Source organism: Sciurus carolinensis, chromosome 15 (genome assembly GCF_902686445.1).
Source record: "Sciurus carolinensis chromosome 15, mSciCar1.2, whole genome shotgun sequence".
NCBI classification, from domain to species: domain Eukaryota; kingdom Metazoa; phylum Chordata; class Mammalia; order Rodentia; family Sciuridae; genus Sciurus; species Sciurus carolinensis.
The window spans coordinates 44,614,961-44,630,503 of NC_062227.1; the positions used below are offsets into that span (position 1 = coordinate 44,614,961).

Below are 15,543 nucleotides of genomic sequence, written 5' to 3' on the forward strand. Positions count from 1 at the left end.
TTCTCAAAGACACATAGATGGTCATTTTAATGTTTCCATTAGCTGGTTGTGGTGGCACACATCTGTAATCCCAGACTTGGAAGTACAAAGCCAGCCTCAGCAACTTAATGTTTCCATTGAATTATTTAATTGCATAACAGACTATTTTTTCTAACACAGAAAATTACTTAGCATCATCAACAGTATGTAGGCCCTTGTGAGCTTTTATAAGAGATTAAATTCCTTTGTTTTCTCATCCTTTAAAAATGACCTTGAAGTTTCCACAACTTCAACCAAAGTTGTGAAGTATGTATTCTTTTCAGCCCTGTCAGGCAGCTTTCCATTGCCATTACAAAATGCCTGAGATAATCCACTTAAAAGGAATAAAACTTATTTTGGGTTATGGTTTTAGTCCATCATCATGTGGTCCCATAAATTGGGCTCTGTTGGGAAGCAGAACATCATGACAGGAAGAACATGGAAGAACAAAGTAGCTCACCTCATGACAGCCAGGAAGCAGAGAGAGGAGGGAGGGATAAGGGGCCCTTCAAGGGCACATGACCTCACTACCCCAACTCCTAAGGGTTGCACCATCTCCCAACAGTGCCATAAACTGGTTACCAAACCTTTAGTATATGGCCTTTGGGAGAATTTCAGATCCAAACCATACCAATTTGTCCCTGGCTCCCAAAGTCTCAAATTAACCTCATTATGCAAACTGCATTTAGCCCATCTCCAAGAATACCCAAAGTCTCAACAGTTTTGGCATTGTTCAAAAATTGAAGTTCAGCTGGGGATGTAACTCAGTGGTAGAGACTTGCCTAGCAAGTGTGAGACTGTGGTTTTAATCCCCAATATCCTGCCCCCCACCCCTGACACACACACACAAAATCTAAGTTCTAAGTCTCCTCCAAGACACAAGGAAAACCTTAGCTGTGGGCACCCATAAAAATAAAAAAAAAACAAGTTACATTCTTCCAAGATACAATGGTACAGGGTAAGCATTCCCATTCCAAAAGGCAGGAACAGGAAAATAGCAGGTAGAAATTAGGCCTAAACAAGACTAAAACTTAGCAGGACAAACATTAAATCCTGTAGCTCTATGTCCAGCATCCAGGACTTACAGTGGCAAGATGTGGGCTGTAAAGGGCTTGGGAAGCCTTGCCAACTACTTGACTACTTTCTTAGGCTGGCTCCACTCATTGCCTGTACCTCCTCCCAACAGGTGTTTCATGTTCCTGGCATTTCTAATTCCCTACCATCTCCACGATGGCTTGGGCTTCACCCTCACAGAGGCTGCTTGCAGGGATTCTGACCCTGCCACACACTGCCTCCCAGGCTTTCTTCTGCAGTCTTAGAGGAAGCCTTCATGCCTCCCAAACTCTTACATTTTGCATGCCTACAAACCAGCATCACATGGATGATGCCAAAGTCTGCCACCAACATATGTTATCACCAGGGTCCTTTTGAACCTTTGCTATAGTGGCCTCTGAGTGTCTTGATGACTGAACTTAGGAAAAGGAATCCTGGAAAACCAATTCTGTAGACAGTCCTAAGTGAGCAATTTGCTCTAGGGTTTTTTTCCTCTAACAAAAGTCTTTGAGTTGGCAATGGGTGGGATCCTGCTGATTCCTGAGATGTCCTCAAGGCATCTTTCCCATTATCTCATTACAAAGTACTTGGTTTCTTTTTAAAATTTGTCCTCTAATAAATGATTCAAAAATCATGCATGAAAATTGGGTATCTTTAAAGAATTTTTGACAGTCGATAAAATGCTTATCAGCTATTATAGACACAATCCACTGAAACAATGTCCACAAGATTTGGTTATAAATTCTAGGTACTATGTGGAGAGTCAGGATATTGCTATAACTGACAAATATTGTGCGAAAAGTACTTTAGAGGATCCAATGGTCATCTTTCGCTTGGGAGTAAGGTAGTTCTATGAAAACCTGAAGTGGTAGAGAATCCATGATTACACCCCGTTTTTCCCAATAATTTATTCACTGCTTTTGAACTTCTTGATATATCTCTGAAATACTAGATTCCAACTAAAAACAGACTAACGAGAGTCCTCTGAAACTGCCAACACTAATGAAAAACCAAGCAAGAGGGCTGTAAGATTACAGACTTAATACAAATAAGAAAATTCTCACTGTAAAATGGTTACACAATCAATTACTGGAATGAATTAAAATACAGTGGAACAAGTTGACAAAGTTCAATAAAGGAAAGAGAGCAGAGTCAATGTAACTCAAACAAAGATAGTGGGTCCCTATATCAATTTCAGTGGTGGTGTGGATAAACATGATTGGTTGGTTTATTATTAGAGGTATAAAAAAAATGGTATTGGCCTTTGTTCACTTAAAAAAATTGATATGTGCATAAACTATTTGCAAATTTGTGAACAAAGACAGGAAATACCTCATAAACTTGTTGAATTCCAAAAGAGGTGTGCTTATTATACTTAAAATTATGAAAGGAGAACCTATAAGGAAGAAAATGCAATACTTCTGAACCTACTACTATTCAAGATGATGTCAGATTTGACAAGAAAAGCCATATTATTGTCAAATAGCAGGAACAACTATGATGTCAAAACAAACCACATAATGGGAAACTAACATATTGTCAAAAATGTATTGTAACTCTTTGTTTGAAGTGCTTTGCTCCATTCCAACAAAAATAATTGTTGGACAGGTCATGAAAGTCACTTCTTTGTACATTATGTAACATGTACTCAGTGTCCTATTTATAGAATTGCTTACATATATGTAAGAGATATTATATTGTTCCAGTATTCTATCTATAGGACTATCTGTATTTTTCTCATTGACAAGAAAGGATATACAAATTTCAGATTTGATTTCCAACTTATTTTAATATACCTGTGTCACTGAAATATTTGCAGAATTGAAAACTTGGGAGTTAATGAGTAATTAGTCCCTTACCTTTAAATTCAGTCTCTTACCAGGTCTGAGAGCATGGACAAAATGTAGACAAGTTCTTTGCTAGCTAGTAACAAGAATGGCTGCTAGTTAGATTCCCAATAGAGTCCTCATTTCCAGCCCAATCTTCATTAGCACAATCTTTACTATCTGCATTCCTAGAGTATCCGGTCTTCTGCGCACCCACCAATAACCTATTAAGTTTTACTTAAAGTATTATAGATTTTTTTCTAGTCTGCTCCCCCAGACTCTTCTCACAAACCCATTTCAAAGGCTTCTGAATCACACCATCAGGTGTAGTCATAGCAATGACCCCACTTCTCAGTACTAATTTTATGGTAGTCAGTTTTCCATCACTGTGACAAAATATCCCAGAAAAATAAACTTAAAAAGAAGAAAGATTTCTTTTGACTTATGGTTTCAGTCCACAATTGCTTGGCCCTGTTGTACTTGGGCCTGTGACAAGGTAGTACATCACAGTGGGGAGCTCATAGAGGAAGCAGCAATTCAGCTTATGGCAGCCAGGAAGTGAAATGAGAAAGAGAAAGGGGCCAGGATCCCAATGTACCCTTCAAGGGCACTCCTCCAATGGTCCAACTTTTTTCAATTAGGCCCCACCTCCTAAAGATTCCACAACGTCCCAAGAGCGCCATCAGCTGGGGACTAAGCTTTCCATACATGAACCTTTGGGAGCCATTTAAGACCCAAATCATAACAGGGCTCCTCACTACTCTCCTATTGTAAATCTGATAACAGAAGACCAAATTGGAAAAATTTTAAAGAGTTATTTAATTTTGGTCTTCAGAATTCTAGTACTCAACTTATTTTTACACTGAATAACACATATAGTCCTTTTCAACAGGGAAAAAAAAATCCATTTGTCTAAAAAGGGAATATACTAGTTCATCATTTAAGTTGATAATGGAAATAGTAAAATACATCTGAAAATGTCTTTTCAAGGGCTGCTTAAGGATGGAAATCTGACTTACGCTTTGTAATCTCAAACATCTGAACTGACCCTGCATTGATAAGCAGAAAAGAAAATGCCTATTCTACATCCTTTCCTGTGGCTTTTATGACCCTTGAAAGGAAACTGGTGCCCATCAAAAACGCTGATTTATATTAAAGGAGTGTTTGTGCCTTGGGTCTTATCTTGTTTGTAAAAGCTCTATGTGCTTTGAGACCCTCATGATACTGATGGGACTTTTTCTCTAGTGTGTCTTTTTCTATGTCTGAAAAGATTTGAGCTCTGACTAAAGGCTTTGCCACATTCGTGGCACTTAAAGGGTTTTTCCCCAGTATGGGTTCTTCTGTGCTGAATCAGAATTGCACTCCGGCTGAAAGCCTTTGCACACTCATCACATGCAAAAGGCTTCTCTCCACTGTGAATTCTTTGATGTAGAATAAGGGCAGAACTCTGACTAAAGATTTTGCCACATTCTTCACACTTGTGTTGTTTTTTGCGAGAGGGGTTTCCTTGTTTTCTTTCAAACCTGCCATCTTGTTCCCAGATTCCTCTAGGTGTGAAACTCTGGGAGGCACTCATATGAAGGGTGTTAGCGCGTAGCACTGTGCCTGAGGAAGTCTTTTGCCTTGAAGCAGTTTTTACATTTGTAGTTTTGGTGTCTTCACCTGAAACAATAAACAGAAAAGCAAATGTCAGAAAGAAAGGGAAAAGAATGATCCAAATGAAAAATAAATGAAGTAATAGCTACAATGTGTGTGAACATCACAATGTAGAGGATGGAGTGGGTAAGATAAGATATTGAGATCATAAGGTAAAGAGAAAGGTAGCTTCCAAATATAAAGATGCAAAGCTCCAAGTAAAATGGAGAATGGTGAGTAGGGGTAAAAAGATATGTCAGAAATTCAGGAAAGACTGGGAGAAATGAAAGGGCCTAAGATGAAGAACTATTAGAGAAGAAGAGCGACTAGAAGGAGAGGAGTCAAATGTGAGTAATAAACAAGATTTAGGACAAGAGCATTGATAAGCAAAATAAAAGCTTAATAATGATGAATGAATCAATAATTAAGAAATGAGCTGAAGAAAGTCAAAGGATCAAAAAGGAAGATGGAAAATGAAGTCAGAAAATAAAATTTAGACAAGGGAGAATTATAGACTAGGATAATTGGTACTTTAAAAGATTAAGGGTTGGGCAGGGGTTGTGGCTCAGTGAGAGAGCACTTGCCTAGCATACCTGAGGCCCTGGGTTAGATACTCAGCACCACATAAAAATAAAATAAAGGTATTCTGTCTAACTATAACTAAAACAAAAACATTAAAAAAAAAAAAAAAAAAAAAAAAAATGAAGGGTAGCACAGAATACCCATCCAGGAAAAATCTCTCCTGTATATATTTCATAGTACTGGTTGAATAGCTAAGTTTCCTGTATTATTTTTGTATTGCATTTAATATCTATGAAAAAATGTACATGGCTGCTTAGGGGCTGCAATCACTCAAATATAGCTCAGTGCAGAGTGCCTTCTGACTCAGACTGCCTGAAGCTCTAGAACTGCTCAGATCTGAATGGCAACTTAATTTTGAGTATTCACTGAAGGAATCACTTCAGCAGTCCTCAGGGTGGCACTTTAATGGAAGCTGAACAAAGACTGCAGTTTAAAATTAATCTGCAAAAACAAACCACGGCAATTTGAGAAATGGCTGAGGACATGACTTGGCTGGGGGTGACTGTGATGGTGGGAAGTTCCTTTATCTGAAATAATTACATAAATGGGACTGAGGGAACACAGAGAGGAACTGTTGATAAGTGATTCTGTGGGTCCTCTCAAGGCCTAGTTAAAAGAATAACACAAAAAAAGTGGTTTGCGGGAGAAAAATGCCAGTACTGTTATGATACTGTCTAAGATAACTGTGAGGGTTTTTTTTTTAATCTTTAAAATTCAACTTAAAATGGATCTAAATATAGTTATTCCAAAATGAATTAAATTATTTCTTGCTTTTGTTCACAAATGCATGTTTATTTATAATTACTGGTTTAAATCAAAACTATTTTATAAATTGTAAAGATTTTGTTTCAAATTCATGTTCAATTGCTCTCATTATAAAGTGATCTCAATGTTTAGTCACTTCTATCAAAATCCTGGCAAAGTTAGCACTTTAGAGTACTGAGACAAGAGGTCTTCTGTAGAAGCCCAATAAAACATAATTCAGTACCATAGAAATCATGCTGCAGCTTTAAGGGATAGTTGTTATCCTATCCTGGTTCAGTATGCTTTGTATTACAAAATCCTAGTGTCTTTGGCTGCTTCAAATTTTTATGCTTTTTTTTTTTTTTTTTTTTTTTTTTTTTATGTAGGAAAGGTTCCCATGAGGACATTCACAGGTGGAACATGGTCCTTGACAATACCAGGAGCACAGGTCCTGGCTTTGAGAATGATCACTTCTGTAAGTCACCGCTACACCAGACAAGGATGTTTTCCTTCCCACTCCTAATGGAGTATGGAAAGATTTTCACTTTTTTCCTGGTTAAGCCAGGATGATTTTTAGACTAGAGGTGCTAAGTGCCAAGCAAGAGTGAGGAATCTTTTCTAAATATCTCTCTAAATTTCTATATTTTCATTTTCCTATAATTTCTTATCAAAACTGCTTTGGAAAAAGTCTAACTTTGCTTAGCCAATCAACCACTTCTGAAATATAAAGCTGTGTATGTGTGTAAGAATTCCTCCCAAATGGGATTTCTCTCCATCTCTGGCATTCAACTCCCTTATTCTGCTTTGTTTTCTTCCCACAACACTCATTTTTTAAGTATCTGAAATGGAAGAACAGATTGCTATGCCAGTCAGTTTGGAGCATTTTTGTAAAAACTGATGCAAAGAGCAAGAGAAGCCAGGTTAGCATGTGAAGGAGCACAGAAATATATTCAAAGCACTGTGACAGAGCTAAGTCATTTCAGCAGTACTGTGGGCAACTCTCACAAGTAACTGAGCAGTTACACAGGAATTGATGGGACAGATCAGTGGCTACACGGTGTACCCTGAAGTCCCACAGAGGGGCCTCAGAGGCTTCCTGAAGGGAAAAGAGATGAGAATCAGGCTGACCTGGAGGTCTTGTGTGCTGGGACTACCCACTCCTGCTTCAGACAGAGTAGCTGTGTTTTCATCTGGTTTATATAGTAGAACTCCATGTAAAATTTCATTTGCAAAAGGGTCATGCTATGCTTAAGAAATGTTTGAAAATCCTGATGGAGTTAATGTCAAGGATTTTAAAACTGAAGATTTTCTAAAAATCTATAAAAAGAAACAAGACTCTAATAGGACAAATAACTGGAAATTCTCACAGTGAGGATAACACAAGAGAAGAAATTTGAGGTCATCTCTAACAAAGCAGCCAAGATGTATGTGGTAGGCTGGGCCCATTTCATCTCCCACCATGAACCGAGTCCTGCCCCCTGCCCCCTGACCCCTCACCGTGATGTCTTAAGAAATATGGTTCCCACGGTGCCCACTGGAACTGCTTCTTCAAGGGCTTGAGCTGGCTATTTGTTAACTCTTCAGTGATTTTCCAAGGGGCCACTTTCTCTGCAGTTCTGTCCTTCCTCTGTCCAAAAAAGACCTGGGAGAGTTAGGTATATAACTGAGTCTGGAGAAGGACACTGGGTAGGAACTTGAAGATAAAATAACACAGAAGAAAGTATCCTGGGAGGGAAAAATGTGCAGACATATTTACACATATGTCTCAGACATATTCCTAAGACACCCAGAAACACATTCATTAGCCTGCACTTCTAGTACCTCCAGTTGTGCTAAGTGGAAACAGGATTTAATAGTGCACCCCTTCCCCATGATCTGCCAGAGTCATGCCCCCACAGGTACCCTTCTTACCTGCTCAACTGGACGGTCAACCTTTCTCTCCACATCCTTCAGTAGAGTCACGGCTTCCTCTCCATTCTCTGGTCTGTGCAGCTGCACCCAGGCTTGCAGCTCCGTGGGCAGGATAGCCAAGAACTGCTCCAGCACCAGCAGTTCTAGGATCTGCTCCTTGGTGTGCTCCTCTGGCCTTAGCCAGTGATGACAAAGTTCCCGGAGCTGGCTTAGAGCCTCCTGGGGTCCAGGTGAATCCTCATAGGCAAACCGCCTGAACTGCTGGCGAAAGGTCTCTGGGCTGTAGCAGTTGCTCCAATGGAGTCTGGAGTCCCGATCACAGGCCTCTTCTTCCTCTTCCATCTTCACTATAAGAATCCTGTCGGGCTCCTCTGCAGTTTGTGGGAGGCATGTTGACAACTCTCTCAAATTTGCAGACATGTTGACTGGCAATTGCTCAGGACTGTTAAGCTTTCCCCTCAAGGAGGTGGTGCTCTTCTTATGGACAATCCTTAAATCTGACTAAAGAAACAAGCGGAAACAAGACAGACAAAAGACAAATGCTTCTTAGAACCAAACAACTAAAATTATAACATAAGGCTGCACAGAAAGTACCGACCTTAATCTCGAGATAAACCATATTTTCAAAGAATATACTTCTTTAAGAGAACCAAATAGTTAAGACTCATTAATTCATTTGTATGAGTAATTCCCAATTTATTTTGAAATTCATGCTCCTGAGGTTAAATATTACAATAGAAGATCAGCCAGGATTTCAAAGGAGCTTCCAAAGAATTAAATAAGGGAAGCCTTGGGAAAGCTGTGACTCTGCAACAGGTTCAAAGAATTAGTTTTATCTAGTCTGTTGCAAAGAGCTGGAAGTTTTATGAGAGTAGTACTTTCTGAGAAGCCTCACAACTTCATTAATTGTTAAAATAATGTTATTTTCACATTAAAATATTTAAAAGAAAAAACAGTGCCATATTCATCTGTATTATTATAATCCTATTTTCATAATCATTTCTATTTTCCATCATAACGTCAATATTATTTACTCAACTAATATATAATATTTTCTTGTGTCTAATTTTCACTATTACAATTAATGTTGGGAGGCCCATCTTCATGAATATACTATTTTTCTCCTTTCAGATCATTTCCTTTAAGCATGTCCCAAGGTCTCTGCTTATTGGGGTCAAAAGAGAGTTAAAAATTCTGTCTTGCTGTGTTTAATCAACTAAATTGCAAAATAGACTATCAATTCATAGTGCCACCAGCAATACAGTGATGTGTCAAGGTGATGATTTCTCCAAGTATTGTTGGCTTGTTAGCAGGAAAGCAGCAGGAAAGACCATTTTCTTAGTACCATTTTAGGGTATGCAACGCCAGTAACTAATCACATTTTAAAAGCTGGACAGTAGTCTGTTATAACGTTTGTACAAGTTCAGAAATGACTAATTAAAATCTTAGGTGTGTTCCTATCACTTTCTTCATTTCATAGGCTGCCATTTGATTCCCCTTCACTTCACCAAGCTTTTATAGACACTGAGACCCGATGGTTACCTGAATAAAGCCTGTGGCTTCACAAACTTATGTTACATAATGATACAACTTTATAATATTTGTGGTATGAGGCAAATAATAGTAGACAAATATAGGATTTAGTATGTGTCAAGTACTGTTCCAAGTCCCTTAATAAATAAAACTGACTTAAATCCTCATAAAAGCCCTGGAGGTTATTTTTTTATTTCTGTGTTGTAGATAAAGAAGCTGTCATAGCAAAGCTAGGTTCTGTGGCCAAGGACAATAGGAAAAGGTCCAGGTATGATTCCAAGAAGTCCACCTTTCTCCAGGGTGCTTTGCAATCAAAAGGCCAGAGGCATGCAAGGCCCTTTGAGGGACTACTGCTCACAGGCCCAGGGCAGAGGAGGAAAAGGTCAGGAGCAGCACACACAGATGAACCAAGAAAGAAGAGGGGAAGGGAAAACGAAATGATAAGGGTTGACCGTGTTTGAAGCCCTCCAGGAACCCTAGAGACCAAGTGAGGGAACCTAAGGCGATCGGAGCCTTCTGGAAGTCGCAGAAGAGTCGGCAGGGGAACACCCTGCCACTTCACCATCAGGGGAAGAATCAGTTGTCTCCACAACTGCTCTCAGCTCTACACCTGAGACGAGGGCACGATTTCCCCAACGTCACACGATGACCTGTAAAGGGCAGGGTCCCTGGAGCCGAGGCTGCCCCCAGACCCCGGGATCCAGGAGTCACTGCGGGGAAGAACGACTCTAATCCAAACTCTCCTTGGGAGGGCAAGCACGGGATTCGCCCCCTGACCGCCCCTTCTTCCAGCTCCCCGACCTCGCCTCGGCGCGACCGTGGGGGGCACGCGGCATGTGGGAGGGGCAGGGTTCAGCTGGAGGGGCAGGAGTGCAGGGAAGGTCCAGGGGAGGTGGCCGCCCGGGTAGGGGAGGAAAACGGGGAGGCGGAGAGGACCCCAACGCGGATGCGAGGGGCTGCCAGGTCTGCGCTGAACCCACCCCATGTCAGCCGCTTCTGCCCGCGGCCTCCGCACCTTAGGTTCTCACCTCGCAGCGGGGAAGGACTGCCCTGGAGCTCCTGGCGCGAAGCTGCTTCCGGCGGGGTGGGGGTGGGGGTGGGGGCGGGGCCTGGGCTGCGCGAGCGGTTGCCCTGGAGACCAGCGGCGCGCGGCCTCGGGCAGCCTGCGGCGGGCTTGGGAGCTGGCGGTGGGGGAGCGGTCCGAGGGGGAGCTGTGCTGCTCTGCGTCCGGCTCAAATAAACCGGCACTGTTGCCTCTTAGAGTAAGCTGCTTAACGTCCTATCATCTCCTCGTCCAACAACTCGGTAAAGTTATTCCCACTCTACAAACAATAAATCCCAAGTTTCTGGACCTGCCGGGTCACAGGCGGGTGGGGCGGGGGGCCCTCGGTGCTTTCGGAGCGCGCGGTCCTCGGATGTCTTCGCGCTCCTGACGGACGGCGTTTATGCCCTGGTGTTGCCCTTTCAAGGAAAATCTTCCATTCCAATTCTTTACAGGCGGACACAGTGGTACTTAGAAAGGGGAGAACCTGGCCCCCCCACACATTTCGTCACCAGTACATACGCTTATGTTTTCTCCGATGACTTTTAAGTGCAATTGAAAAATAAGTTTGGGACTCAAAAATGTAACAGCCCAGCATGCTGGCTTCCTCCTCCACCCACTTTCTTAAGGAGTCCTGGAAATTATAGAGGGAAGTGGGGAATTAGGGACAGGACAGAGATGCTACAAAGCCATTTGCTTATTCATCAACAGCAATAGCAAGATGAAAACACTTTTTGTAGCACCCCCAAAGGGTATGAGAATATTGGATCGTGAAGTGAAGAGAGAAAGGGTTGATTTACTAGCATTCTATGGCCTAGGGCATTAGGGGAGAAACAAAGACAGTAACTTTGAAGACATTGAAAAATTACAACTTAAAATTGTCCTCAAATTGCAAATCGAGGAAACTCTACTGCAAACAAGAGGCTTTCACAGAATGTGATTCCCCTCCCACCGCCCGCGACCTGCAACCCCACAACTGGCAGCACAAATAGCAAGACAGCCCAGAAATGCATAGGGACTGTGTTTGTTATGGTTGATGGATTTGGGTTAAATGACTCTAGGCAATAAGGAATCTGAAACAAGGGTGATGTTTGGCCAGGTTATGAAGTCACCAAAGGTGATTGAAGGATAAAATGGAAGGAGAATGAGGAACTGAAAAGCTGTAAGATTTGACAAGAGGTCAAGGTTGAATTCATGGGCATGGGTTCCACCATATAGCCAGATCTCAGAGGCTAAAGTTAAAAACAAACAAAAAGGAGCAATTGACAACTGTATTAGTTTCCTGTTGCTTCCATAACAAATGACCACAAACCTGGTGACTTAAAATAAAATTTATTCCCTCATGGTTCTGGAGACCAGAAGTAAAAAGTCTGTTTCACTGGGCTTCAGTCAAGGTGTCAGCAGGGCAGGGAAGTATTTGCTCTGGAGATTCTAGGGGAGAATTCATTCCTTTCTTTTTTCATCTTCTAGTAGCTACCTGTATTCCTTGGCTGTGGCTGTATCACTTTAATCTTCAAGGCCAGCATCTTCAAATTTCCCTCTACCTTCATCTAAAGATACCTATGGTTGTTTCCCAGATAATCCAGGGTAATCTCTCCATCCCGATATCCTTAATTTAATCACATCTGCAAAGATCATTTTTCCAAATAAAGTAACACATAAATTTTACTAGATTGGTACCTGACAACTTGGAAGACCACTTTTTTAAACCTAGCATAGCAGCCAACTTCATCTTAGCTAAATACAAAACTGCCTCAAAAAGAAAGCTTTGAGAAAGCAGATATTTCAGAATTTTAACCCATGGCCTATAGGCTGTGTGCCCAGTGTAGTAAACACTAGATAGATGTGGTAACTTCAGTTTAAATTTAATTAAAATTAAAGCAAATTAGAAATTAAATTCTTCAGTCCTACTTGCTGCATTTCAAGTGCTCAGTAGCCTCATGTGGCTTTGGTTCAATAGTGACTGTTAAGGTTTAGATGTGAGGTGTCCCCCAAAAAACTCACAAGTGAGACAATGCAGGAAGGCTCAGAGGAAAAATGATTGGGTTGAATTAATCCCTGGATGGGATTAATTGAAGTGATAGGGTATGGCTGCAGGAGGTGGGGATTGGGGCATGGCTATGGGTACATATTTGGTAGCTGATGAATGGAGAGTCTCTCTTTCTCTGCTTCCTGATCTCACGTGAGCTCTTCCCTCTGCCACACATTCTGCCATGACGTTCAACCTCACCTCAAGTCCCTAGGAATGGAGCCAGCCTTCTATGAACTAATAACTTCTGAAACTGTGAGCCCTCAAATGAACTTTTTCTCTTCTGTAATTCTGCTGGTCAGATCATTTAGTCACAGCAGTGAAAAAAGCTGACTAAGATAGTGGCTTTATACCAGTTAAAACTTATTTTAGTTATTGTACAGATGTGGGAGAGATCTTTAGTTGCTTACTTGGTAAATGTTCCTGAGGGAAAGGTTTCCTGAGATTAGCAAAAACACCAAACAACCTGAAGATGGTATCATATACTGTGGAAGGCCGTCCTTATTTAGCAGAATCAAACTAGGTTGAACTATGGGACATGGAGGCCTGGCTTTTAGGAACTGCCAGGAAGCATGTGGCACTGCATGGGAGTGGTTCCCTGTCTCCTGGAATATTCCCCCTTAAGAGAATGGCTCCCCTAACTCCACCCTATCCTGTCCATCACAGAAGAAGTTCCTCCCAGTCCTTGCCCCCTTTACCTACTTATTATAAATAAAAGAGAGTTGTGTGAGTTGTTGTGGTAAGAGGCCAGAGTTTATATGGCCAGACTTGTCATGCCTACTCTCATTTAAAAAGAATATTGGCTCTGTGTGTTTTATTGAGTAGATAAGTTTTTGGGGTAATAGAATAACAGCAAAATCATCCTCTGGCAGTTAACCCTTTTCTCATCCATGTGAGATGTGGCAGAGAGGACCCCACAGTATACGTGGAGATAACTGCCTTGGAATTAACTTCTGGTGTCTCTTCCTAACTTCTGGGGGTGGCCCACGATCCTTGCCATTCCTTGGCTTACAGCTATATCATTTCAACCTCCGCTTCTGTCATCACATGGGCTTCTTCCCTCTGTTTTTCCATGTCTTATCTCCTCTTAAAGGACACCAGTCTTTGGGCTTAGGGCCCACCCTAATCCAGTCTGATTTCATCTTAACTAATTACATCTGTGAAAAAACATACATTTTAACCAAGGTCACATTCTGCCCAGATGGTCACAAACAGTATGGTGCCTTTACCAGCTAGCAGTTTATTGAAATTCATCCTTATTTTTATACTGTCTAACATGAAATGGGCCTTGTCAATCTTTTCCCTATAGTAAGGGACGCGGAGCTGTGATTGTCAGTAGAAGGTGCCAGAGGGACATTGCAGGAGGGAGGGCTTCCCTTCCCATTGTGATGTGCTGGCAAGGCAAACTCAGCCAGCTTCTCCAGGACCCAGCAGTAGCTTTCCCTGGCAGCAGTTTCCCGCATGTTCTTGGCAGTATTGTAACAGAGTGCCTCCAATGAGCTGCTTCCCAGTAAATGGTTTTCCTTTGCACCCTAGAGGGAACATTTCTGACAAGTTCTGGAGGGCAGATTTCCAGCAAGTTCCACTACCATGGCACAACAGTAATGTTTTTGCTATCCAGTGAGCCATGACTATGTACTGCAGAGGAGGCTTCTGATAATCAGCAGACAAAATGACACACTTTGCGGACATAAGTGCCCCCGCCCTATCTCATCAGGCTTCTAAAGGGAAAGTTGAAATGTCCCGTAAAAGGCAAATCTGCTTGAAAGTGAATCTTAACCCTTATATTACACCATATACACATTATTTTAAAAATGAATACCCAGCCTACATATAAGAGTTAAAACTAAAACTCCTAGAAGAAAATAGTTTTAAAAACCCTTTGTAACCTTAGATTAAGCAAAGGTTTTTTAGATAAGGCACAAGAAGGAAGAACTATAGGGGAAAAATATGATTTTGTTCTTCAAAAGACGCCATTAAAAAGCAAATGGAGAGAAAATATTCTTAAAACATAATGAATGAAGGATTTGTCCTCATAGTAAATAAAACTCTTATAACTCAAGACAATCTGATTTTTCAAAACATGGCAAATAAGCACATGAAACTTTGATGAGCTCTTTGGTCTTTAAAGAAGTTGCATTAAAAACCACAGTGGGAGCCTGGGTGTGTAGCTCAGCACTTTGCAAGTGCAAGACACTGGGTTTGATTCCCAGCACTTCAAAAACAAAAATGTTACTTAAATACACAAATAAATGAAAGCACAAGGAGCTCTAGTTTGAGGTTTCTTGAACTACCTCTGGAAGAATAGTTCTCCAACAGACTTTCAGCCTCTTCTCTATTTGCTGCTGCTGGAGTTTGGCTGAAGATCCTTAGACAGAAAGGCCAGAGACTGTTCTACTACAGCACCAGAAGCTGCCCTTTCATATACATTATTTATTTCAGTCACAGTTGGCAAGGTTCTTTTTTTTTTTTTTTTTTTTTTTTTTCCTTTTTGAGGTGCTGGGGATTAGAACCCAGGGCCTTGTGCTTGTGAGGCAAGCACTCTACTAACTGAGCTATATCCCCAGCCCCCTGGCAGGGTTCTTAGAGGGAGCTCAGATCTGCCAAGTGAACAGAACAGCAAAATTTCCTGGAATATTTTAGAAAGATCTATAGTCCACGGCTGTCAGCTATGTTCTTCTTCCCCCTTCAGTTTATACTGGTTCCTCTTTCCTTTATAGCCCAGAAAACCTTCATGGTACCTATTCTAAACTCAACAGACATCCGGGCTATGAAGTGAAGCAGAAAAACAGTTATTATCATGAGTTTTCCTCTTCAGAAGTCAACCAGGAACGCAGACCTTCCTTGGAACATAGACATCTGCTAATGAGGGCAACGTTTGGAAAGATAATTTTATCAGTGGAAACATAGTTAAATTTCCCACATAATTTACAAGGCTGCTATAACACCATTATACACAGAGTCACATTTATTTTAGAATGCTTTGTTTTGTAAAGCACTAGATGGAACATGGAAACATGGATTGAGATTGAACTTCTACCAACATGAAGATATGGCTCCACTTACAGCTAACACAGGATATTTTCCGTGCTGAGGGGAACCTTAGAGTGACGTGGGGTGGGCTTGTGACCTGGACAGAAAGTCCTTTCCTGGAATTTTATATAGTGATG

The 15,543-nt window shown here is 41.3% G+C and overlaps 1 protein-coding gene across 2 annotated transcripts; it reads right to left on the bottom strand.

The window, feature by feature from the left end:
* Nucleotides 1-1,720: 1,720 nt before the first annotated feature.
* Nucleotides 1,721-10,440, bottom strand: Znf396 (zinc finger protein 396). Of its 2 annotated transcripts, none has more exons than XM_047526325.1 (4): nt 10,331-10,440; nt 7,770-8,270; nt 7,356-7,485; nt 1,721-4,559 (listed from the first exon to the last, which is right to left on the bottom strand). In XM_047526325.1, exons 2-4 carry the CDS (start codon nt 8,187-8,189, stop codon nt 4,114-4,116), a joined length of 996 nt encoding a protein of 331 aa, XP_047382281.1. In that variant the 5' UTR covers nt 8,190-8,270; nt 10,331-10,440; the 3' UTR covers nt 1,721-4,113. The 2 variants fall into 2 exon arrangements, with proteins under 2 accessions (XP_047382281.1, XP_047382280.1); XM_047526324.1 differs by having other exon boundaries at nt 7,356-7,500.
* Nucleotides 10,441-15,543: the final 5,103 nt, after the last annotated feature.

Bases quoted from the DNA above. Each gene is read 5' to 3' on its own strand.
- Znf396 (XM_047526324.1), bottom strand. From the start codon at position 8,189: ATGTCTGCAAATTTGAGAGAGTTGTCAACATGCCTCCCACAAACTGCA. The intron at 7,501-7,769 runs GTAAGAAGGGTA...TAACTCTCCCAG, and splicing joins TTGACCGTCCAGTTGAGCAG to GTCTTTTTTGGACAGAGGAA. The intron at 4,560-7,355 runs GTGAGGGGTCAG...TTATTGTTTCAG, and splicing joins ATATTTCTTAAGACATCACG to GTGAAGACACCAAAACTACA.